At 45.0% G+C, this 27,519-nt stretch overlaps 1 protein-coding gene across 1 annotated transcript in view; it reads right to left on the bottom strand.

Annotated features, from left to right (window-relative positions):
- cdkal1 (CDK5 regulatory subunit associated protein 1-like 1) overlaps nt 1-27,519 on the bottom strand; it is a 993,836-nt gene that overhangs the window by 782,730 nt on the left and 183,587 nt on the right. Inside the window, exon 7 of the mRNA XM_084158515.1 lies at nt 14,691-14,811. Within this exon, the coding sequence (XP_084014641.1) occupies nt 14,691-14,811 (121 nt within the window). The remainder of the gene's footprint in view (nt 1-14,690; nt 14,812-27,519) is intronic.

Raw genomic sequence — 27,519 nt, 5'->3', positions numbered from 1 at the left:
CCATATGACATTCTCCCAATCCTCTTCTGGATCATCCAAATGCACTCTAGCAAACTTCAGACCGGCCTGGACATGTACTGGCTTAAGCAGGGGGACACGTCTTGCACTGCAGGATTTGAGTCCCTGGCGGCGTAGTGTGTTACTGATGGTAGGCTTTGTTACTTTGGTCCTAGCTCTCTGCAGGTCATTCACTAGGTCCCCCCGTGTGGTTCTGGGATTTTTGCTCACCGTTTTTGTGATCATTTTGACCCCACGGGGTGAGATCTTGCTTGGAGCCCCAGATCGAGGGAGATTATCAGTGGTCTTGTATGTCTTCCATTTCCTAATAATTGCTCCCACAGTTGATTTCTTCAAACCAAGCTGCTTACCTATTGCAGATTCAGTCTTCCCAGCCTGGTGCAGGTCTACAATTTTGTTTCTGGTGTCCTTTGACAGCTCTTTGGTCTTGGCCATAGTGGAGTTTGGAGTGTGACTGTTTGAGGTTGTGGACAGGTGTCTTTTATACTGATAACAAGTTCAAATAGGTGCATTAATACAGATAACGAGTGGAGGACAGAGGAGCCTCTTAAAGAAGAAGTTACAGGTCTGTGAGAGCCAGAAATCTTGCTTGTTTGTAGGTGACCAAATACTTATTTTCCACCATAATTTGCAAATAAATTCATAAAAAATCCTACATTGTGATTTTCTGGATTCTTTTTCCTCAATTTGTCTGTCATAGTTGACGTGTACCTATGATGAAAATTACAGGCCTCTCTCATCTTTTTAAGTGGGAGAACTTGCACAATTGGTGGCTGACTAAATACTTTTTTTCCCCACTGTACCAGGACAACAAGAGTGTAAGAACAGAAACTCTTCACACTAACAGCAGCAGTACAACACAGGGTGTCATCATGTCTACAATACAGGGGTTCATCATGTCTCCAACACAGGGGGTCATCACATCATGTCTACAATACAGGGGTTCATCATGTCTACAACACAGGGCGTCATCACATCATGTCTACAACACAGGGGGTCATCACATCATGTCTACAATACAGGGTGTCATCATGTCTACAACACAGGGCGTCATCACATCAGGTCTACAATAAAGGGGGTCATCACATCAGGTCTACAATTAAGGGGGTCATCACATCAGGTCTACAATTAAGGGGGTCATCACATCATGTCTACAATACAGGGGATCATCACATCATGTCTACAATACAGGAAGTCATCACATCAGGTCTACAATAAAAGGGGTCATCACATCAGGTCTACAATACAGAGGGTCATCACATCATGTCTACAATACAGGGGGTCATCACATCAGGTCTAAAATACAGTGGGTCGTCACGTCTACAATACAGGGGGTCAAATCAAATCAAATTGTATTTGTCACATGCGCCGAATACAACAGGTGAAGACCTTACAGTGAACTGCTTACTTACAAGCCCTTAACCAACAATGCAGTTATGAAAAATAAGTGTTTAGTAAGAAATAGATAAGTACAAAATAATAACAAATAATTAAAGAGCAGCAGTAAAATAACAGTAGCGAGGCTATATACAGGGGGTACCGGTACCGAGTCAATGTGCGGGGGCACCGGTTAGTCAAGGTAATTGAGGTAATATGTACATGTAGGTAGAGTTAAAGTGACTATGCATAGATAAGTCCCGTGTAGCTCAGTTGAGTAGAGCATGGCGCGTGCAACGCAAGGGTTGTGGGTTCGATTCCCACGGGGGACCAGTATGAAAAAAAAAAAATTATGCACTCACTAACTGTAAGTCGCTCTGGAAAAGAGCGTCTGCTAAATGACTAAAATGTAAAATATTATAAACAGAGAGTAGCAGCAGCGTAAAAGAGGGGGTGGGGTGGGGGGACAATGCAAATAGTCCGGGTAGCCATTTGATTAGCTGTTCAGGAGTTGTATGGTTTGGGGGTAGAAGCCTTTTGGACCTAGACTTGGCGCTCCGGTACCGCTTGCCGTGCAGTAGCAGAAAGAACAGTCTATGACTAGGGTGGCTGGTGTCTGTGACAATTTTTAGGGCCTTCCTCTGACACCACCTGGTATAGAGGTCCTGGATGGCAAGAAGCTTGGCCCCAGTGATGTACTGGGCTGTACATCACTGGAGCCATACCAGGCAGTGATGCAACCAGTCAGGATGCTCTCGATGGTGCAGCTGTATAATTTTTTGAAGATCTGAGGACCCATGCCAAATCCTTTCAGTCTCCTCAGGGGGAATAGGCTTTGTCGTGCCATCTTTACGACTGTCTTAGGGTGTTTGGACCATGATAGTTTGTTGGTGATGTGGACACCAACGAAGTTGAAGCTCTCAACCTGCTCCACTACAGCCCCGTTGCTGAGAATGGGGGCATGCTCGGTCCTCCTTTTCCTGTAGTCCACAATCATCTCCTTTGTCTTGATCACATTGAGGGAGAGGTTGTTATCCTGGCACCACAAGGCCAGGTCTCTGACCTCCTCCCTATAGGCTGTCTCATCGTTGTCGGTGATCAGGCCTACCACTGTTGTGTCGTCGGCAAACTTAAATGATGGTGTTGGAGTCGTGCCTGGCCGTGCAGTCAAGGGTGAACAGGGAATACAGGAGGGGACTGAGCACGCACCCCTGAGGGGCCCCCGTGTTGAGGATCAGCGTGGCAGATGTGTTGTTACCTACCCTTACCACCTGGGGGCGGTCCGTCAGGAAGTCCAGGATCCAGTTGCAGATGGAGGTGTTTAGTCCCAGGGTCCTTAGCTTAGTGATGAGCTTTGAGGGCACTATGGTGTTGAACGCTGATTTGTAGTCAATGAATAGCATTCTCATGTAGGTGTTCCTTTTGTCAGGTGGAAAAGGGCAATGTGGAGTGCAATAGAGATTGCATCATCTGTGGATCTGTTGGGGCGGTATGCAAATTGGAGTAGGTCTAGGGTGTTAATGTGAGCCATGACCAGCCTTTCAAAGCACTTCATGGCTACAGACGTGAGGGCTACGGGTCGGTAGTCATTTAGGCAGGTTACCTTAGTGTTCTTGGGCACATGTTGGTATTACTGACTCAGTCAGAGACAGGTTGAAAATGTCAGTGAAGACACTTGCCAGTTGGTCAGCGCATGCTGACCCTGTATATAGATTTATGTATATGCACACTGTATTTAGATTTTCTATTGTGTTATTGACTGTACGTTTTGTTTATTCCATATGTAACTCTGTGGTGTTGTTGTTTTTACCGCACTGCTTTGCTTTATCTTGGCCAGGTCGCAGTTGTAAATGAGAACTTGTTCTCAACTGGCTTACCTGGTTAAATAAAGGTGAAACAAATAAAATAAATAAAAATGCTCAGAGTACACGTCCTGGTAATCCGTCTGGCCCTGCGGCCTTGTGAATGTTGACCTGTTTAAAAGGTCTTACTCACATCGGCTACGGAGTGCGTGATCACAGTCGTCCGGAACAACTGATGCTCTCATGCATGCTTCAGTGTTGCTTGCCTCGAAGCGAGCATAGAAGTAATTTAGCTCGTCTGGAAGGCTCGTGTCACTGGGCAGCTCGTGGCTGTGCTTCCCTTTGTAGTCTGTAATAGTTTGCAGGCCCTGCCACATCCGACGAGCATCGGAGCCGGTGTAGTACAATTCAATCTTAGTCCTGTACTGACGCTTTACCTGTTTGATGGTTTGTCGAAGGGCATAGCAGGATTTCTTATAAGCGTCCGGGTTAGAGTCCCTCTCCTTGAAAGCGACAGCTCTACCCTTTAGCTCAGTGCGGATGTTGCCTGTAATCCATGGCTTCTGGTTGGGGTATGTACGTACGGTCACTGTGGGAACGACGTCATCGATGCACTTACTGATGAAGCCAGTGACTGATGTGGTGTACTCCTCAATGCCATCGGAAGAATCCCAGAACATATTCCAGTCTGAGCTAGCAAAACAGTCGAGTCAATGGTGCTTCCTGCTTTAGTTTTTGCTTGTAAGTAGGAATCAGGATGATATAATTATGGTCAGATTTGCCAAATGGAGGGCGAGGGAGTGCCTTTTATGCGTCTCTGTGTGTGGAGTAAAGGTGGTCTAGAGTTTTTCACTCTAGTATAAAACAAAACATTTCATATCCAGCATATCTAAATACATTATTTAATGTGTTTGGCCTAAAACAAATAATGATATATGCACTGTGTCTTGCTCTGCCAAATTGTTTCATCTCGTCTGTTAATAATGTCTTATATGAACCATATAGCACCCTATTCCCAACGGGCCCTGGTAGTAGTCCACTACACAGGGAATAGGGTGCCATTTGGGACGCACTCTTTGACAAAGCAAGGCCATACTAAGACCATACTAACAGCATTAAAGATAGCATTTAGTTTAGCGCTTGAGCAGTACAAGTATAAATCAAAGACTATTGGAGAAAAATCCCAGACATTTGACCCAAATCTGGTAAATCCCCCCCCCCCCCCCAAAAAAAACAAAAAAACATTGTGGGATTAATGATTTTAATAAATACCAGTGTGTGATGGCCCTTGACAACCTATTTTGCTTTCATATTCTAATCTATAGGCCTACAGGTTTCATTATTTTATTTCTAAATGAAAATAATAATTTTCAAAGATCGCCCAAGAGAGGAATGTAATTAAGTCAAACTCAACTAAACGGCAGAGTCCCCTTATCTGCAGTTAAGTTGACTTTTTACCTATTTTGTGTGTGCAGATAATGTTCCACTACGGCGAATGTGTGTGTTCCTAAGTGTCGCTGGGACACAAACTAACTAACCTAACGTAGTAGGCGTAAAACAAATGCCTGAAACTAGATCCCCTACTGGTCTTGATGAGAAGAAAATTAAAATAAAAACTGTCTGGAGGTTCTCTTCTGCACTGTTCAACCAATCCAGTCACTGTGGAGGAGTTAAGATGGAGTGTCTCCTTGTTAACGTCCAAAAGTGGAAGTTGTGTCACAGCCTCTCTTTCCATTTCCCCTGCAAACCGGAACATCCACAGGCTCTCTTTCCATTTCCCCTGCAAACCGGAACATCCACAGGCTCTCTTTCCATTTCCCCTGCAAACCGGAACATCCACAGGCTCTCTTTCCATTTCCCCTGCAAACCGGAACATCCACAGGCTCTCTTTCCATTTCCCCTGCAAACCGGAACATCCACAGGCTCTCTTTCCATTTCCCCTGCAAACAGGAACATCCGGTTGTTGGGGACTCGGGAAAGAGGCTACACACAAACCACACACACAAAGAAAGGGAGTAGCGAGAGAAGTGTCTAATTAACCTGTGGTGGTGCTAGGTGGGGAGTTTGTTCAGTGCTGTTCTACAAAACCACAGATTAAAGGTACCACATCAAAGACACCGACTGATTTCCCCATGGTCTCCCAGGGATGAATGAACGCAGTCTCACATACACACACATTCACTGAGTCTCTGGGGTAGGTCTGCCAGCCGTCAGACACAAAGAGGGAGGAACCTTGTCTCTCTAGGTATCCATGAGGGACTCCACTCAACGCAGACACACACTGGCTGGCTGGCTGGCTGACTGGCACACAAACTCACACACTGGCTGGCTAACAAACTCACACACTGGCTGGCTAACAAACTCACACACTGGCTGGCTGGCTGGCACACAAACTCACACGCTGGCTTGCACACACAAACCCACAAGCACCTGGCGACACTGCCTGTCTGTACTAGACAATGTTTACACTATGATGTTTGCGTCTGGAGTTTAATGTTTAACTAATTGAATGCGTTTTAGCCTAATCGGAGGTCATCCATTGAGCAGAACCCTTAGAGTACAGACTGACTAACTATCACAGATACACAGAGAGTAACCATATAATTAGGTATTAGAATACAAGAATGGACATGAACCTTCATATGATGGGACAAAGGTCAGCCATTTTAGTCAGGGAGTTAGTAAACCATGGTTTTCCAGTGCTGTGATAAGATGGTGTAAAATAATGAATTTGATCATTGTATCTGCACTGTATGTTTGTTAGCTAGCTAGCAAGACAGTTTTAGAGGATTGATTCCATTACTCTTTCTGATTATCTGCCAATATGCCAACATTCCATTCAAACAATGCAGTCAATCCACAGCCATACACTGGCTGAAATCAGTTGATGATAGGACTTAGACAAGTTGTAAATGCAACAAGTACTGATATTGTCTACAGCCATTAATTCCAATTAGACCGCTTTGGATTTCTCCCTGACCAATATGGCTGCCTTTCTCGCCAGAAATTCTGGAACTTTTAGGGTTTATGACATAGCCCCTGCTCTGTCTTACTCGTAATCACACACACTAGGAGACTAGACCATCTAGTAATGTCAATTACACATCAGCCTTGTTTATCAACCCTTAGATACATCACAGACACTGACTACTCAGAACCTTGTTTATCAACTCTTAGATACATATCAAAGAGACCGTAAGACTCTAGTAACAACCAATAGTCTAGATACGCATCCACAGAGACTAGACCCTGTTCAGTACCCCTAATTACTCATCAACCTTATTTAGCAACCAATAGGCTACATCCATTGGTGTAGAATTGGATAAACGTGCCCCCTGCTTCACCCTCTCCATGCAGCCTTATTACAGACAGGGAATCCTTCTCTCCCACTAAGGACTGCCAGTAAAAAACATTCTAGCTTCTTATCTCTCATAGCTCCTCCCTCTAGCTCCATATCTTTCATAGATCCCTCTGTAACTGGAAATGACAGCAGATAGGTACACAGATGTGTGGATGGATGAGGGATGCGTCCCAAATGGTACCCTATTCCCTTTACAGTGCACTATTTTTGACCAGGACCCACAGGGTGAGCCAAAATAAGTGCACAATATAGGGATTTGGGTGCCATTTTGGGACACAGCCGAGGAGACCGGTGAGGTTGAAAGACATAGACCCTCAGAGGGCTGCAGAGGTTAACACCCAGGTCTGGAATACCAACACAACCACAAGGCAGCAGCGTGGTAAATTGGGTTCCATAGCTCAGTGATCGTTTTATGCTTACATCCCCATATCTGGCCTGCAACCTGCTGTGGCCAGCCACCATCACAGAACGATACACAGGGAGAGGAAACACACACACACACACACACACACACACAGAGGATGTACAAACACACACAACCCCACAGGGACCCTGCAGAGAGGATTCTCCCCAGTCTAGAGCAGGGACCCTGCAGAGAGGATTATCCCCAGTCTATTCTCTCACTGTCTGGCTGCCTGCCTTTGTACCCCAGGCTCCAGTCAGTAGGCAGGGTTGAGCAGAGGCAGGTTAAGAGAGTATTGCATGTGGCGGTCTCCCCAATGAAAAGGCCCCATTGTTTCCCTAAACATACAGAGAGACACGCGTAGGTTCCCCTGGCTCACCTAGGGGGTCAAAGGTCAGAGCTCTGGACAGGAAGCAGAGGTGTAACAGGCTGTTAAAACACACACACCGTCTCTGTCACACACACACACACCTCTCTCTGCTCTGGCTGTCTACAAACAGCAGGTTCTGACCTCCACTGAGTGGGTCGTAACTATGTGTGTGTGTGTGTGTGTGTGTGTGTGTGTGTGTGTGTGTGTGTGTGTGTAGGCGCATACCACCCTTTCACTTAAAGCGTAATAAAAAAACAGATAAACCCAGGTCTTCTGAGGCAATTCCCTGAGAGGAATTACAACAGGCCCTTCCTGATTCAAACTGAAATCAGCCTTTTCCATTAAAGATAACAACCCCATTGACGTTGGAACCCACGTGAGGGGGAAAGGTAGCTCTGTAAACACCATAAAACAGGGGGGAGACAAGAGAGGACAGAGGAGGAGAGGGGGATGAGGGGGGGGCTGTAAAATGGATCCAGTTCAAGCTGCAGAGGGAGGAGGGTGAGGGGGGCGACACACTTTTCTAAACCTACCTACCGCTCACTCACTTATCAAATATTCAACATCACCTGAGAATTCAATTTCATTCTGCCTCCCACCCAACCGACACGGTGTGATGTTGCAGCTCAGCGCTGTCATGTGCTTGTGTGTGTGTGTGTGTGTGTGTGTGTGTGTGTGTGTGTGTGTGTGCGTCCCCGGGTTGCTTTCCCCCACTGGAAACATCAAAACATCTTCTGAACCCCTCTGGGCTTTTCATTGCATCAATCTCACACAATCTGTGGTGTGTGTGTGCCTCTCTCTGTGTGTGTGTGTGTGTGTGTGTGTGTGTGTGTGTGTGTGTGTGTGTGTGTGTGTGTGTGTGTGTGTGTGTGGACATGTTTAACTACACTTGTGGGGACCACAAGGTCAAATGCTAATTTTTAGGGGATTTAGGGTTAAGGTTAGAATTAGTGTTAGGTTTAGGGTTAGGGTTAAGGTTAGGTTTTGGGGTTGGGGTTAGGTTTAGAGGTTAGGGGAAACAGGATTTTGAATGGGACTGAATTGTGCGTCCCCACAAGGTTAGTTATACAAGACTGTATGTGTTAAAGGATTAAATGTGTTTGTTTTGCAGATTAATGTATGTACTACTAGGTCAGAAGTCCCAGCCTGTATTTCAAACCCTAATGGGATTCCTATGTATTCAAACAGAAAACCACATCAAGTTTTCATGAGATGAATAACACTTGCAGCCAGGAGGGAGGAGATGTTCCTAACTTCCTGCAAATGTATGACCATATTAGAGACACATATTTCCCTCAGATTACACAGACCCACAAAGAATTCGAAAACAAATCCAATTTGGATAAACTCCCATATATATTGGGTGAAATACCACAGTGTGCAATCACAGCAGCAAGATTTGCACTGTGTATAAACATAATATGACATTTGAAATGTCTCTATTCCTTTGGAACTTTTGTGAGTGTAATGTTTACTGTTCATTTTTTATTGTTTATTTCACTTTTGTTTATTATCTACTTCACTTGTTTTCCCATGCCAATAAAGCCCTTAAATTGAAATTGAATTGTATTGAGGGGGAAAGAGGTGGGTGCTCCATGTCCCATAGAGGGTGAGAGAGATGGAAAGAGGTGGGAGCTCCATGTCACATATATGTGGGGGGGGAGAGAGAGAGAGAGAGAGAGAGAGAGAGAGGTGTGTGCTCCATGTCACATATATGTGGGGGGAGAGAGAGAGAGAGAGAGAGAGAGAGAGAGAGAGAGAGAGAGAGAGAGAGAGAGAGAGAGAGAGAGGTGGGTGCTCCATGTCTCATATATGTGGGGGGAGAGAGAGAGAGAGAGAGAGAGAGAGAGAGAGAGAGAGAGCGAGCGCGAGAGCAAGTGAGAGAGAGAGAGGTGGGTGCTCCATGTCCCATAGATGTGGGGGGGAGGGAGAGAGAGAGAGAGAGAGAGAGAGAGAGAGAGAGAGAGAGAGAGAGAGAGAGAAAGAGATATACACTGCTCAAAAAAATAAAGGGAACACTAAAATAACACATTCTAGATCTGAATGAATGAAATAATCTTATTAAATACTTTTTTCTTTACATAGTTGAATGTGCTGACAACAAAATCACAGAAAAATTATTAATGGAAATCAAATTTATCAACCCATGGAGGTCTGGATTTGGAGTCACAATCAAAATTAAAGTGGTAAACCACACTACAGGCTGATCCAACTTTGATGTAATGTCCTTAAAACAAGTCAAAATGAGGCTCAGTAGTGTGTGTGGCCTCCACGTGCCTGTATGACCTCCCTACAACGCCTGGGCTTGCTCCTGATGAGGTGGCGGATGGTCTCCTGAGGGATCTCCTCCCAGACCTGGACTAAAGCATCCGCCAACTCCTGGACAGTCTGTGGTGCAACGTGGCGTTGGTGGATGGAGCGAGACATGATGTCCCAGATGTGCTCAATTGGATTCAGGTCTGGGGAACGGGCGGGCCAGTCCATAGCATCAATGCCTTCCTCTTGCAGGAACTGCTGACACACTCCAGCCACATATGGTCTCACAAGGGGTCTGAGGATCTCATCTCGGTACCTAATGGCAGTCAGGCTACCTCTGGCGAGCACATGGAGGGCTGTGCGGCCCCCCAAAGAAATGCCACCCCACACCATGACTGACCTACCGCCAAACCGGTCATGCTGGAGGATGTTGCAGGCAGCAAAACGTTCTCCACGACGTCTCCAGACTCTGTCACGTCTGTCACGTGCTCAGTGTGAACCTGCTTTCATCTGTGAAGAGCACAGGGCGCCAGTGGCAAATTTGCCAATCTTGGTGTTCTCTGGCAAATGCCAAACGTCCTGCACGGTGTTGGGCTGTAAGCACAACCCCCACCTGTGGACGTCGGGCCCTCATACCACCCTCATGGAGTCTGTTTCTGACCGTTTGAGCAGACACATGCACATTTGTGGCCTGCTGGAGGTCATTTTGCAGGGCTCTGGCAGTGCTCCTCCTTGCACAAAGGCGGAGATAGCGGTCCTGCTGCTGGGTTGTTGCCCTCCTACGGCCTCCTCCACGTCTCCTGATGTACTGGCCTGTCTCCTGGTAGCGCCTCCATGCTCTGGACACTACGCTGACAGACACAGCAAACCTTCTTGCCACAACTCGCATTGATGTGCCATCCTGGATGAGCTGCACTACCTGAGCCACTTGTGTGGGTTGTAGACTCCGTCTCATGCTATCACTAGAGTGAAAGCACCGCCAGCATTCAAAAGTGACCAAAACATCAGCCAGGAAGCATAGGAACTGAGAAGTGGTCTGTGGTCACCACCTGCAGAACCACTCCTTTATTGGGGGTGTCTTGCTAATTGCCTATAATTTCCACCTGTTGTCTATTCCATTTGCACAACAGCATGTGAAATGTATTGTCAATCAGTGTTGCTTCCTCAGTGGACAGTTTGATTTCACAGAAGTGTGATTGACTTGGAGTTACATTGTGTTGTTTAAGTGTTCCCTTTATTTTTTTGAGCGAGAGAGAGAGCGAGAGCGAGAGCGAGAGCGAGAGAGAGAGAGAGAGAGAGAGGAGAGAGAGAGAGAGAGAGAGAGAGAGAGAGAGAGAGAGAGAGAGAGAGAGAGGGTGTTCTATGTCCCATAAAGGGGGAGAGAGATTATGTATTATGTTTTTCTCAATTCAATTCAAGGGGCTTTATTGGCATGGGAAACATATGTTTATATTACCAAAACAAGTGTAATAGATAATAAACAAAAGTTAAATAAACAATAAAAAATTAACAGTAAACATTAAATCAAATCAAATCAAATCAAATTTTATTGGTCACATGCGCCGAATACAACAGGTGCAGACATTACAGTGAAATGCTTACTTACAGCCCTTAACCAACAGTGCATTTATTTTAAACAAAAAAGTAAGAATAAAACAACAACAAAAAAGTGTTGAGAAAAAAAAAAGAGCAGAAGTAAAAAATAAAGTGACAGTAGGGAGGCTATATATATACAATAGAATAAAGTGACAGTAGGGAGGCTATATATACAGGGGGGTACCGTTGCATAGTCAATGTGCGGGGGCACCGGCCAGTTGAGGCAGTTGAGGCAATATGTACATGTGGGTAGAGTTAAAGTGACTATGCATAAATACTTAACAGAGTAGCAGCAGCGTAAAAAGGATGGGGTGGGGGGGCAGTGCAAATAGTCCGGGTAGCCATGATTAGCTGTTCAGGAGTCTTATGGCTTGGGGGTAGAAGCTGTTGAGAAGTCTTTTGGACCTAGACTTGGCACTCCGGTACCGCTTGCCGTGCGGTAGCAGAGAGAACAGTCTATGACTAGGGTGACTGGAGTCTTTGACAATTTTGAGGGCCTTCCTCTGACACCGCCTGGTATAGAGGTCCTGGATGGCAGGGAGCTTTGCCCCAGTGATGTACTGGGCCGTACGCACTACCCTCTGTAGTGCCTTGCGGTCAGAGGCCAAGCAGTTGCCATACCAGGCGGTGATGCAACCAGTCAGGATGCTCTCGATGGTGCAGCTGTAGAATTTTTTGAGGATCTGAGGACCCATGCCAAATCTTTTTAGTCTCCTGAGGGGGAATAGGCTTTGTCGTGCCCTCTTCACGACTGTCTTGGTGTGTTTGGACCATGATAGTTCGTTGGTGATGTGGACACCAAGGAACTTGAAGCTCTCAACCTGTTCCACTACAGCCCCGTCGATGAGAATGGGGGCGTGCTCAGTCCTCTTTTTTTTCCTGTAGTCCACAATCATCTCCTTTGTCTTGGTCACGTTGAGGGAGAGGTTGTTGTCCTGGCACCACACGGCCAGATCTCTGACCTCCTCCCTATAGGCTGTCTCATCGTTGTCGGTGATCAGGCCTACCACTGTTGTGTCGTCGGCAAACTTAATGATGGTGTTGGAGTCGTGCCTGGCCATGCAGTCATGGGTGAACAGAGAGTACAGGAGGGGACTGAGCACGCACCCCTGAGGGGCCCCCGTGTTGAGGATCAGTGTGGCAGATGTGTTGTTACCTACCCTTACCACCTGGGGGCGGCCCGTCAGGAAGTCCAGGATCCAGTTGCAGAGGGAGGTGTTTAGTCCCAGGATCCTTAGCTTAGTGATGAGCTTTGAGGGCACTATGGTGTTGAATGCTGAGCTGTAGTCAATGAATAGCATTCTCACGTAGGTGTTCCTCTTGTCCAGGTGGGAAAGGGCAGTGTGGAGTGCGATAGAGATTGCATCATCTGTGGATCTGTTGGGGCGGTATGCAAATTGGAGTGGGTCTAGGGTTTCTGGGATTATGCTGTTGATGTGAGCCATGACCAGTCTTTCAAAGCACTTCATGGCTACAGACGTCAGTGCCACGGGTCGGTAGTCATTTAGGCAGGTTATCTTAGAGTTCTTGGGCACGGGGACTATGGTGGTCTGCTTGAAACATGTTGGTATTACAGACTCAGTCAGGGACATGTTGAAAATGTCAGTGAAGACACTTGCCAGTTGGTCAGCACATGCTCGGAGTACACGTCCTGGTAATCCGTCTGGCCCTGCGGCCTTGTGAATGTTGACCTGCTTAAAAGTCTTACTCACATCGGCTACGGAGAGCGTGATCACATAGTCGTCCGGAACAGCTGGTGCTCTCATGCATGCTTCAGTGTTGCTTGCCTCGAAGCGAGCATAGAAGTGGTTTAGCTCGTCTGGTAGGCTTGTGTCACTGGGCAGCTCGCGGCTGTGCTTCCCTTTGTAGTCTGTAATAGTTTTCAAGCCCTGCCACATCCGACGAGCGTCAGAGCCAGTGTAGTATGATTCAATCTTAGACCTGTATTGACTCTTTGCCTGTTTGATGGTTCGTCGGAGGTCATAGCGGGATTTCTTATAAGCGTAAACATTACACTCAAAAATTCCAAAGGAATAGAGACATTTCAAATGTCATATTATGTTTCCGATTGGCCTGGGAAATTACCTTGCAGGTAGGTAGGTCATGTAGGTATTGGGCAACAGCACCATTCAATGAACAGGTCATTGTAATCAAGGCAAGACCATTACTCAACAGTGTCTGGAAGTCATGCTGGAACTCAACCCTAAGTAGGTACTGTAATCTGGTTAAATCCTTTATTTAACCAGAGAAGTCACATTGAGATTTACATCTCTTTTCCAAGTGAGCCTTGATTTCTTCCATCTGGGAGGTAATTGCTGTCTGAACTCTGTTTTGTTGTTGTCAAGGAAATGGGGAAACCCCTTCTCTGTTGCCATGAGGAAGTGGAAGAGGAGGAAAAAGAGTCCCACCTCCTTCCCATTTAATGTGTCTACCCCCTAGTCTGAGTGATGAGGCTAGTGACTGGTCTGAGTGATGAGGCTAGTCACTGGTCTGAGTGATGAGGCTAGCCAGTCACTGGTCTGAGTGATGAGGCTAGCCAGTCACTGGTCTGAGTGATGAGGCTAGCCAGTCACTGGTCTGAGTGATGAGGCTAGTGACTGGTCTGAGTGATGAGGCTAGCCAGTCACTGGTCTGAGTGATGAGGCTAGCCAGTCACTGGTCTGAGTGATGAGGCTAGCCAGTCACTGGTCTGAGTGATGAGGCTAGCCAGTCACTGGTCTGAGTGATGAGGCTAGCCAGTCACTGGTCTGAGTGATGAGGCTAGCCAGTCACTGGTCTGAGTGATTAGGCTAGTAACTTGTCTGAGTGATGAGGATAGCCAGTCACTGGTCTGAGTGATGAGGATAGCCAGTCACTGGTCTGAGTGATGAGGCTAGCCAGTCACTGGTCTGAGTGATTAGGCTAGCCAGTCACTGGTCTGAGTGATTAGGCTAGTGACTGGTCTGAGTGATTAGGCTAGCCAGTCACTGGTCTGAGTGATTAGGCTAGTGACTGGTCTGAGTGATGAGGATAGCCAGTCACTGGTCTGAGTGATTAGGATAGCCAGTCACTGGTCTGAGTGATTAGGCTAGCCAGTCACTGGTCTGAGTGATTAGGCTAGCCAGTCACTGGTCTGAGTGATTAGGCTAGTGACTGGTCTGAGTGATTAGGCTAGCCAGTCACTGGTCTGAGTGATTAGGCTAGTGACTGGTCTGAGTGATTAGGCTAGCCAGTCACTGGTCTGAGTGATTAGGCTAGTGACTGGTCTGAGTGATGAGGATAGCCAGTCACTGGTCTGAGTGATGAGGATAGCCAGTCACTGGTCTGAGTGATGAGGATAGCCAGTCACTGGTCTGAGTGATGAGGATAGCCAGTCACTGGCCTCCCCCCTGTTTGTCGCTGGCTAGCTACCTCTGGCCTCCCCCCTGTTTGTCGCTGGCTAGCTACCTCTGGCCTCCCCGTTTTTCATTTGCTAGCTATGTGTGGTGTGTGTGTGTGTTTTTCCCTTGGTTGAAAACAGAAGCTTACCCTGTATTGATGGAAATGATTTCTATCAGAGGGTTCTTTCTAATCTTGGGCAGATCCAGTCTGGCTCCCCCGAGACGCTTCCCATTGTCTTTCTTCTGACCCAGCAGACGCACCGAGTGACCTTCACATATAACACACAGAAATACTAGTCAGTCAGGCTAACACTTCTTCACATCACAACCAGAACATATTACATTATAGGCTATAGGAAGAACACGTGCACACACACAAAGAGAGAGAGAGACACATTCACGCACACACAGGGCTATGATTTCCATTGATGTCCATGGTTACAGGACAAAAGACACGAGACATTGGGTGAGGAGATAACACCCCTGGGTGAGATGGAGAGATGAAGGGGTAGAGAAATGGAGAGATGAAGGGGTAGAGAGATGAAGAGATGAAAGGTTAAATAAATGGAGAGATGAAGGGGTAGAGAGATGGAGAGATGAAGGGGTAGAGAAATGGAGAGATGAAGGGGTAGAGAAATGGAGAGATGAAGGGGTAGAGAGATGAAGAGATGAAAGGTTAAATAAATGGAGAGATGAAGGGGTAGAGAGATGGAGAGATGAAGGGGTAGAGAAATGGAGAGATGAAGGGGTAGAGAAATGGAGAGATGAAGGGGTAGAGAGATGAAGAGATGAAAGGTTAAATATATGGGGAGATGAAGGGGTAGAGAAACAGAGATGAAGGGGTAGAGAAACGGAGAGATGTAGTTATTTGTTTGGCTGGCCTGCTCATAACAATCTCTCATTCAGACAATATCACGGTAAGAATGACAGAGCTGCTCACAATGACAAATCGAAAGATGCATTTCAATCAATTGTGGCGTTTCTGATTATCTCTCTTTTCAACAGCATGTAATTCAAATCATATGAAAAATGCAATGACGTTGTAGAGCAGATGAGATGTGTAAATTGATGTGTGAAATGTAAAGGATTCTGTGTAGTGGAAAGAAGGGTCGCTGGTATTCTGTATTGTGGGTGTGAATAGAAAAAAAAATATATATTATTATTATTTAAGAGACTAAAAAAAGCAAACATTTAAACACTATGGACATTAGGAGCATGCTTTTCCAAATAAGATAATTATTTATTTCAGCACACTTCTCAATAGCAGCTTATCCTGCCTAAAATACAGCATAAACCCACAAGCTGAAAGTAGTGCTATAAGCTATAATGCTATAAGCTAGCTAATGCTGTATGTATTAGCTAGCGATCCGTGGCTGAAGTGATTTAATGTATTCCTGAACATACAGCGGTCTGGGCTCACGGAGAAGAGGGCAGAGAGCACAAATATTGATCAGAGGACAAAAGGGACAATCTGCAGAGGGAGAGAGAGAGAGTCTCTGATGCGTGACTCTGCTCCTAATATTCCAGTACACAGGGGACGGAACACTTCCAGGACAGAGAGCATCATGGGAAGGGAAGCAACAGGGGACGATTCATCATTGACCGAATCCCAATTCTCTACCCTTCCTGGTCCCCAAGTGCGCACTTGTTCAATTCCCTTCATTGATTTAAAAGGACATGACTGGGGTAATAAGTATAATGTGGGGAGATGTTTAGGGCCACAGGACTCCTCTCCGTGATGAGGTGGGAGACCTGCAGCTCAACATTTAGTCAGGATAACACAAATACATCAACATAGATCACTATTCTCTCAGTGCTTGATCAACTATTCACTTAGAGAGGTAGAGAGAAAGACGGGGTAAAGAGAACAAGACATAGAGAAAGGGGTAGAGAGAAAGACGGGGTAAAGAGAACAAGACATAGAGAAAGGGGTAGAGAGAAAGACGGGGTAAAGAGAACAAGACATAGAGAAAGGGGTAGAGAGAAAGACGGGGTAAAGAGAACGAGACATAGAGAAAGGGGTAGAGAGAAAGAGAGACGGAGAGAGAGCGAGAGAGGAAGAGAAAGAAATGTAGAGAAATAGAGAGAGGTAGAGAGAAATAGAGAGGTAGAGAGAAATAGAGAGAGGTAGAGAGAAAGAGAGGTAGAGAGAAATAGAGAGAGGTAGAGAGAAAGAGAGGTAGAGAGAAAGAGAGAGGTAGAGAAATAGAGAGAGGTAGAGAGAAAGAGAGGTAGAGAGAAAGAGAGAAATAGAGAGAGGTAGAGAGAAATAGAGAGATGTAGAGAGAAAGAGAGAAAAAAAGAAAGGGTGAGAGAACGGGGAAGAAAACCCTCTCTAAAGTGTTGTGAGTTGAAACACTCCAGGACTACAAGTATACCCAGTGTACACAAATTCAATTTCGGGCTTCTCGGGCGGAGATGTCTTGGGTAACAAATTATTTTAACAGCGAGCGTGTCTAGGGGGCGTCCGGCAGCATGACTGGTTCGTCTCAATAAATGTGTTTACTGGTCCTGACCCTGTGTGGTAATTATTTTGCAGAGACTGATAACAACACAGCACCTGACCCCTTTCTCCCTTATCAATATAACAAGACATAAACCAATTCCAGCCACAACAGCCAGTTACAACATAACTCTAGTCTACACTCTCCTTTGGTATCTATCACTACACCCAGGTGGAGGGAGGGTGGGAGGGAGGGAGGGAGGGATGTAGGGGAGGGAGGGGGGAGAGATGGATGAGAAAGGGAGTAAAAGCAAAATGGATGACACAGTGACCCATAGAGATCTCTCATAAGTGGTGAGGTATTTATTTTCTTCCTCGGCGTCTGATGTTATTTTATTTATTTTTTATCAATCGGCGGCGGAGAGATGAAAACGATAACCAGGTGTCTAATGCCCTTCATCGTGTCAAAAGTTCATGTGGCCGAGCCGGCTACCGAGCCTCTCCCAGCTCCACATCACAGGCTAGAATTTAATTACAGAACTGTTCCCCAGTGCCTCCTGCATTCAGAAGAATGCGCCGTGAACTAATAACACCAGCTAAATAATTCATACAACCCATCTACATGCAAATAATTGAGTGCAGCGAGGGAAACATCAAATCTCGGGATAGAGGTATAACACGTCATTTTATGATTCACTGGTTCAGTGAAAAGTCATGGATCTAAAAACCACTGTGTTTCTCTCTCTCCTTCTCCTATTCCCTTCTGTGAGGGAGATCGACAGAGAGCCCTGTAGAGACACTGGAGAGGGACTGGGCTTGTCTACTTCCCTCGGGGTGGTTAACAGGGGGGCAGGTGTGCAAAGAGAAAGCACATCAAAGAGTTTCCCAGGTAGGTAGCTTAGTGGTTAAGAGCGTTGTGCCAGTAACCGAAAGGTCGCTGGTTCTAATCCCCGAGCCGACTAGATGAAAAATCTGTCGATGTGCCCTTGAGCAAGGCACTTAACCCTAATTGCTCCTGTAAGTCGCTCTGGATAAGAGCGTCTGCTAAATGACAAACATTTTAAATGTAGGAAATGTCATATGAAAAGGTACAGGCAATAACATTTTTACATTTTAGTCATTTAGCAGACGCTCTTATCCAGAGCGACTTTAACAGTTAGTGAGTGCATACATTTTCATTCTAATAACCTCTCACTGTTGTGTATGCTGCTGTACAGTTGCTCTGGATAAGAGCATCTGCTAAATGACGTAAATGTAAATGTACAGTCTAAAGGGACAATTTACCAAAATTACATATTGGTTTCCTTACCATGTACGCAGTATATTGACACGGTATGACAGCAATCCAAACCAAGCAGTATATACACAAGGAACATGCTTTGGTTTAGTTTCCCTGGCAGTGGCTGGCACTGTTTCCAAATGCTAACAATTTAGCATTTGTGGCACAAGTCCCACTCAAGTCATGGGATCAATATTAGCATTTTTCACGCATCATGTAAAAATCTTCCAAAAGTATCTAAACATTTATCGTAAAGCAAGTCACTTATAGATGAGTTAAACATGACGTGTGAATATCGGTCCTGTGACTTGAACGGGATTTGTGCCACAAATGCTAAAGCGTTAGCATTTGGAAACAGTGCCAGCCACTGCCAGGGGGCGGCAGGTAGCTTAGTGGGTAAGAGCGTTGTGCCAGTAATCCCCGAGCCGACTAGGTGAAAAAAATCTGTCGATGTGCCCTTGAGCAAGGCACTTAACCCTAATTGCTCCTGTAAGTCGCTCTGGATAAGAGCGTCTGCTAAATGACTAAAATGTAAATGTAATGTAAATGAAACTAAACCAAAGCATGTACCTTGTGTATATACTGCTTACAGGGATAGGAAACCAATTTGTCATTTGGGTGAACTGTCCCTATCATTTTTCATCCTTATCATAGTAACTATAACTATCATGTTGAGTGGAATGTCTTAGGCATGTCTCAGGCTGATAACATTGCAAGCAACTAGAGGAGCACATCATGTGGGTACTTCTCTTCCTTCCAGGTGTACCCTCCCTCCCTCCCAACATCAAGGCCAAGGAGAGATCTCTATACTGGAGTGTGGGGAACAGAATACATAGGTTCCCTATGCAAGTCAATGAGTTTACCAGTCAACTTGACAGGGTTAGAGGTTCCAAGACCTTTCTATAGATTATATTTCTATGGGGGATCCTGCATCCATCCCTGGGGAGTGCCTTTTCAAAGAGCTGCTTAAGGCTCTGAACTGCACTGCTCTCTCCCCCCTCCCCCTCTCCCTGCCCTCTGACTGTGTCACTCAATGGATGAGAAAGCACTATCCGCCATCCATCCATCCATCCTCCCTCCCTCCCTCCCTCCCTCCTTTTTCCATCACTGTGTTCAGGCATGCAAAGAGAATCTTAACAGAATCTAAACAGCCATTCTGACATCCTCTCTATACAAACCCAATGGCCTTAGTGAAATATGTCATTGGATGCGTCCCAGATGGCACCCTATTACCGTATAGTGTGCTTCCAGAGCACTATGGACCCTGGTCAAAAGTAGTGTACCATAAAGGAAATGGGGTGTCAATGGGGAGCAGCCATCAACTATACAACCCAATGAAATACATGTAATCTGGTTCTAGTGGTTATAAGTGGACACATCACCCTGGCGCTCCCCTCCCCCTCTAAACTAACTGGTTCTAGTGGTTATAAGTGGACACATCACCCTGGCGCTCCCCTTCCCCTCTAAACTAACTGGTTCTAGTGGTTATAAGTAGACACATCACCCTGGCGCTCCCCTCATCCTCTAAACTAACTGTATGTCAGTCTGTCTGCTGGATTGATTATAAAGGCACAGACCATCACATAGAAACTGTGCAGCCGTCTGAGGCTCTACCGTCGCCTTCAGAGAGATCTATATCAAAGAGCTACCAGGCAATAATGACACACCAATAGAAATAGGATCCTTGGATATAAAAATAATACATGTCAGCTATAGGTTTTGGGTTGAAGTCTAAAGGTAAATAACCTTCATGTACTGGAGCTATCAGATAAGGTCCACCTGATCTGGGTTATTACAGACAAGCTATGGTGTGTTATATGGAGCTACCGTGGGCAATAAGGATATACAAATAGAAAATAGTATAACAGACAGGTCGCTCGCATGGAAGATTGCTTTGCAGCTGAAGTCAAAAGGGTAATTCACCGGAGTATAGGCTGCTGTACTTATCTGATATGGTTCAACTGCTGGTGGGTCACCGAGTTGGGTTACAGAGGCAGACAGCTGTGTACCAGTAACACTGAGGTTTAGTTACTATAGATGTCTATAAATACTGACTAACACTGAGGTTTAGGTACTATAGATGTCTATAAATACTGACTAACACTGAGGTTTAGGTACTATAGATGTCTATAAATACTGACTAACACTGAGGTTTAGGAACTATAGATGTCTATAAATACTGACTAACACTGAGGTTTAGGTACTATAGATCTCTGTTATAAATATCACTAACACTGAGGTTTAGGTACTATAGATGTCTATAAATACTGACTAACACTGAGGTTTAGGTACTGTAAATGTCTATAAATACTGACTAACACTGAGGTTTAGCTACTATAGATCTCTGTTATAAATATCACTAACACTGAGGTTTAGGTACTATAGATGTCTATAAATACTGACTAATACTGAGGTTTAGGTACTATAGATGTCTATAAATACTGACTAACACTGAGGTTTAGGTACTATAAATGTCTATAAATACTGACTAACACTGAGGTTTAGGTACTATAGATCTCTGTTATAAATATCACTAACACTGAGGTTTAGGTACTATAGATCTCTGTTATAAATATCACTAACACTGAGGTTTAGGTACTATAGATGTCTATAAATACTGACTAACACTGAGGTTTAGGTACTGTAAATGTCTATAAATACTGACTAACACTGAGGTTTAGCTACTATAGATCTCTGTTATAAATATCACTAACACTGAGGTTTAGGTACTATAGATGTCTATAAATACTGACTAATACTGAGATTTAGGTACTATAGATGTCTATAAATACTGACTAACACTGAGGTTTAGGTACTATAGATCTCTGTTATAAATATCACTAACACTGATGTTTAGGTACTATAGATGTCTATAAATACTGACTAACACTGATGTTTAGGTACTATAGATGTCTATAAATACTGACTAACACTGAGGTTTAGGTACTATAGATGTCTATAAATACTGACTAACACTGAGGTTTAGGTACTATATATATATCTCTGTTATAAATATCACTAACACTGAGGTTTAGGTACTATAGATGTCTATAAATACTGACTAACACTGAGGTTTAGGTACTATAGATGTCTATAAATACTGACTAACACTGAGGTTTAGGAACTATAGATGTCTATAAATACTGACTAACACTGAGGTTTAGGTACTATAGATCTCTGTTATAAATATCACTAACACTGAGGTTTAGGTACTATAGATGTCTATAAATACTGACTAACACTGAGGTTTAGGTACTATAGATGTCTATAAATACTGACTAACACTGAGGTTTAGGTACTATAGATGTCTATAAATACTGACTAACACTGAGGTTTAGGAACTATAGATGTCTATAAATACTGACTAACACTGAGGTTTAGGTACTATAGATCTCTGTTATAAATATCACTAACACTGAGGTTTAGGTACTATAGATGTCTATAAATACTGACTAACACTGAGGTTTAGGTACTATAGATGTCTATAAATACTGACTAACACCGAGGTTGTCCAGAACTCATTTAGTCAATAAAGGCCTTTACACTGTGTTAAAAATCGGGTGATTTTTCAGGCATTGGTGCATCCTTGCCCAGTCACTCAGTTTGGTTAGTGAAGCAGACAACTAGGGTGAACCAGTTACACGGAGGTTGAGCTACTAGAGATCTGTGTTCTGTCTTACGTGTTGAAGAGGTTGCTAAGACCTTTTTTAGTCATCATACTGCAGGACAACACTGTGTGAAAATGGGTCTATTTTGCGGGCATTGTTGTATCTTTCATTTATTTCAAGACTCAGAAATCCCTTGTGTCACACAGCTTCTCCTTCTCCGTTACTCAAGTTGACATCCCATCCCAGTCACCACATCACAGAAAGACAGACAGCTCCCACAACATCACTACTGTGTCAACTACCTCAATCAATACATTTCCTGTTTATGTGCGGGCATGGGCCTGCATGTCTGTCAATGTGGGAATGTGTGTGTGGGAGTGTTTGAGACACATCAATCAAAATGACTGATCACTCAATCCTCTAACGCCTGTGGATTTAAAAGCACAAAGTAACCATTTACAGTAGCTCTTACTTGTAAGGCGTCCTAATATACTTGGCCACAACATCCTCTCCTCTCTAACCTTGGTTTTGGACGAGCAGAGACTCTTAACTAGGACAAACAAATAAAATATTAGCCATTATACAACAGTTAAGACCACTGGCACTATTAACACAGCATGCTGACATTTATGAGCGTAGCAATAACCGTAGGAGGAGCTAATGATCTATTACTATGGGTCTAAATAAGTATGAGGGAGTGGGCTGACTGTTCACCGTTCAGGTTCAATCACCCTGTGGACAGGGTAGTGGCACACTGTAGTAAAACATTTTTTCACGGGAAAACAACAAGGAATACTTCTTATTGTACAGGTGCTGGTAGTCCGTCCCTGTTTCAGTCAGCTTCCTTCCATTTGGTGCCTAATGACTCTAGAATGGCCCAGGAGTTGGCCTTCCTACTGAAACCCATAAAAGTCACTCATCCCTTCAGTGGAATGTCTAGATGAGGGCCACCAGCTCTGGTATATAGATATAATGATCCTGTGTGTTTGTAGATACAGTATAGTGATACATTATAATAACCCACAGACTGAACTGGTTCCTCCTCCCCTGCTCCCTCTCTGTTGCTAAGGGCCGGAGGACTTCCTCAAGATACTTAGTCCAAACTATTGTTGGGGCTTTATAATGTTTGGCCTCTATACTGCAGCAAGGAAAAGTTCAGAATGTTCCCATTTACTTGAGGCTCTATTAAAATGGGGGCATTAATGTTGTCCCATTTAAAATAATATCACTTCCAGTCAGGGCACTGGAAGCTTTACCACAACAAGACACAAGTGGAGAGCTGCTGTAGCTTCAGAGTCCAAGCAACATTGTTGTTGTTGTTGTTTTCAATCTCTTTGTCCAATCTGATATTTTCTTTGATAGTTCTGAGAGAGGGTCTGCAGAGAGCAACCTTCACACAGAGACAGTGGACAGCAGTCAAGGTGTTTTTAAACAACTCATTTTTCCTCTCTTACTGTTCCACTCCCCTGGACCTGCACTGTTGGGGGCACGGTGGTTTTTCTCTCCTTCACTCACTTTTCTTACTCGTCTCTTTCATGGTGTTATAGTCTAGTAAACTCGATAGGGAGAGGTGGATAAGTCAACCGCAGGCTGGTCCAGGAACATGGAAGTGTTAAAGCAGAACGGACACAGTGGGAGGCTGAGCAGTGAGCTACAGCACATAGCTTATAGCTGCTTCACCTTCTCATGGTTAGGGGAGAGACAAAGACTGATAGTATGAGAGAGCGAGAGAGAGAGAGAAAGAAAGAGGTGATACTACAAAAGAGAGAGAGAGAGAGACAGACGAGAGAGAGAGCTCTACAAATGAGAGAAAGAAAGCAAGAATCCACAAGGCCATTATGATCCACAGAACAGTGTCATTTCCTTCACACCAGCATTTGTTGAAGTCTCCCGTTATCAACCACACAAAGGAAGAATCACTCCTTTTCCCTCTATCTATTCTAGGACCTGACATGTGTTGGTGCAGTACAGTGCTGTAATACACACAATGTGGAAGTGCAATCCAGACTTTGGTTCAAATAGTATTTGTTTTCTTTCAAACAACTTTGAACAAGTGATTGAGCCTGCCAGTAAGGCCAGATGACAACAACAAGTTTGCACTGTTGAGACTGTTCTTCCATTGTGTCACCAGACAAGCTCAATCAAGTGCAAACTTGGGGTGGAGAGAGAAAAAGAGTGAGAGTAAGAGAGAGAGAGAGAGAGAGAGAGTGGACAGCAGTCAAGGTGTTTTTAAACAACTCATTTTTCCTCTCTTACTGTTCCACTCCCCTGGACCTGCACTGTTGGGGGCACGGTGGTTTATTTAGACCCAACCAAATCATGAGAAAACAAAAAGAGAATTACTTGACACATTGGAAAGAACAAACAAAAAAACAGCAAACTAGAATGCTATTTGGCCCTAAACAGAGAGTACACAGTGGCAGAATACCTGACCACTGTGACTGACCCAAACTTAAGGAAAGCTTTGACTATGTACAGACTCAGTGAGCATAGCCTTGCTATTGAGAAAGGCCGCCGTAGGCAGACCTGGCTCTCAAGAGAAGACAGGCTATGTGCACACTGCCCACAAAATGAGGTGGAAACTGAGCTGCACTTCCTAACCTCCTGCCAAATGTATGACCAAATTAGAGACACATATTTCCCTCAGATTACAGCGATCCACAAAGAATTCGAAAACAAACCCAATTTTGATAAACTCCCTTATCTACTGGGTGAAAAACCACAGTGTGCCATCACAGCTGCAATATTTGTGACCTGTTGCCACAATAAAAGGGCAACCAGTGAAGAACAAACACCATTGTAAATACAACCCATATTTATGTTTATTTATTTTCCCATTTGTACTTTAACTATTTGCACATTGTTACAACACTGTATATATACATAATATGACATTTGAAATGTCTTTATTCTTTTGAAACTTCTGAGTGTAATGTTTACTGTTAATATTTATTGTTTATTTCACTTTTGTTTACTATCTACTTCCCTTGCTTTGGCAATGTTAACACACGTTTCCCATGCCAATAAAGCCCTTAAATTGAAATTGAAATTGAATTGAGAGAGAGATAGAGAGAGAGAGAGAGATAGAGAGAGAGAGAGAGAGCGCGTGAGTAAGAGAGAGAGAGAGCTGGGCTGCCAGCTCAGTCCTCCAGGGCTGGGCTGGCATTCCCAGGATGCATCATTCCTAAAAGCCCATAAATCATCGCTGAGACAGCACAACCCACAATCCTCTCGGATTACTAGCTGGATTAACTTCCCAAAAAGTGTACCTCTAGGTCGCGGGGTTTTAAACGTGAGACAACAGATACCTTTTTATGTGCTGTAATAAAATACTAATGATGCAGCGATCTGGGGAATCATTTCCTTTCGCTAGCTAGCCTCCCTCCCTCCCTCCATCCCTCCCTCCCTCCCTCCCTCCCTCCCTCCCTCTGCATGCCAAAGAGGAATAGATAGAGGGAGGGGGCAGGGACGGGAGAGGGGGAGGAGGGAGATAGAGAGGGAGAAAAAAGGGGGAAGAGACATAGGGGGAGGGAAAGAGAGAAAGAATGTGAGAGTGAGAGAAAACAGATAACACCTATTTAAAGTTCCTCTGGAGTTTGTGTTCTCTGCCTGTCTGTCTGTCTGTGTGTCTGCCTTTCTGCCTGTCTGTCTGTCTGCCTGTCTGTCTGTCTGTCTGTCTGCCTTTCTGCCTGCCTGCCTGTCTGTCTGTCTGTCTGTCTGCCTGCCTGCCTGCCTGCCTGCCTGTCTGTCTTTCTGCCTGTCTGTCTTTCTGCCTGTCTGTCTGCCTTTCTGCCTGCCTGTCTGTCTGTCTGTCTCAGTAACCGTACCACTACCAGTACCAGGGAGCTAGAAGAGCTGAAGGTCACTTTGATAAACAGTCATCTCCTCTCATCTCCTCTCAGGCGGTAGGTGGACTCAGATAGATATAGGCCCCTGGCTGCTCCCCAGGACTGGGCTACAGATAGATATAGTCCTAGGGCTGGGCGATTTGGCCAAAATATCACATCACGGTATTGTTTACAGTATTTGACAGTATTTTATGTTTTTTAATAATAAAAGTAAAACATTTGCTTTATGAGTAGTGTGTGACCCTAGCGTGGCAACAAAGCGATTTCAAGGTCTTCCTCCATTCTGATTGTTTTATACTGTTCAATTCAACCAAAAATAATTTCTGCATTTTTATCAATTTCTGCATTTCCTGCACTCATTTGAGATCATTTCCACACTGCCAAACCATCACAAATGGCACCCTATTCCCTACATAGTGCACTACTTTTGAGCAGAGCTCTCAGTGTAAGTTGAATGGATCAGAGACCTCTGGATGGCCTCTAGCTCTGGGGCAGTAACACACACACACATCACTCTGAGCACTGATCTTAATTGTGACTCAAATATTCTTAAAGAGCCTTGGAGGGGTTAGAAACAGAGGAGGTGGTGCATGGGAGGAGGGTGTGTGTGTGTCACTGCCTAGGAGAACAGGTCTGATAATGCACCTCTGGTGGGAAGGGAAATGAGCGCCAGGCCAAACCTCAATTACCCAGACTGCCATTAGGCAGCGGGAAGAGGGACGACTTCAACACTCATGTCTTGCTGAACGTGGCCCCAAGGAGACTTTACCATCTCTGACATACAATCTCTCTCCGTCTCTCCTCCACTCTCTCTCTCCCCGTCCCTCCTCCACTCTCTCTCCGTCTCTCCCCGTCTCTCCTCCACTCTCTTTCTCCGTCTCTCCTCCACTCTCTCTCGCCGTCTCTCCTCCACTCTCTCGTCGTTTCTCCTCCACTCTCTCTCCATCTCAGTCTCTCCACTCTCTCCCTCTCAGTCTCTCCTTCACTCTCTCTCTCCGTCTCTCCTCCACTCTCCCTCCATCTCTCCACCACTCTCTGTCTCTCCTCAAAACTCTCTCTCTCTCCGTCTCTCCTCCACTCTCTCCACCACTCTCTGTCTCTCCTCAAAACTCTCTCTCTCTCCGTCTCTCATCCACTCTCTCGCATCATCTCTCCTCCACCCTCTCTCGCATCGTCTCTCCTACACTCTCTCTCTCGCATCGTCTCCCCTCCACTCTGTCTCTCCCCTCCACTCTCTCCCTCCCTCATATACTCCCTCCCTCTCTCCTCCACTCTCCTTCTCTCTCAGTCACTTTCCCTCCCTTGTACAGGGTCAAACATGTCAGATTATTTAAAATACTTGATCTTTGCTTGCATCTTGAATTAAGCCCAATTTTCATATATTTGACATACAATGTGTACAAAACATTAGGAACACCTTCCTAATATTGAGTTGCACCCACCCTCACCCCCCTTATGACCTTAGAACAGCCTCAGCTCATCAGGGCATGGACTCTATAAGGTGTCGAAAGCGGAAAAGGGATACCTAATCAGTTGCACAACTGAATACAATCAACCCAATTGTGTCTTAGGCATTTAACGCAGAGAGGTGCGGGGGGCTGCCTTAATCGACGTCCACGTCATCGCCGCACAGGGAGCAGTTATTGTTTGGGGTTAACTGCCTTGCGCAAGGGCAGAACGGCAGATTTTTTCCACCTTGCCAGCTCTGGTATTCGAACCAGTAAGCTCCATTTAACTTACATTTAACCCAGGACTATAAGCTTCCAATTAACCCAGGACTGTACGCTTCCATTTAACCC

The sequence above is a fragment of the Coregonus lavaretus genome (genome assembly GCF_964263955.1).
Source record: "Coregonus lavaretus genome assembly, chromosome: 3".
Lineage (NCBI taxonomy): Eukaryota > Metazoa > Chordata > Actinopteri > Salmoniformes > Salmonidae > Coregonus > Coregonus lavaretus.
This window is presented reverse-complemented; position numbering and strand designations above follow the sequence as displayed.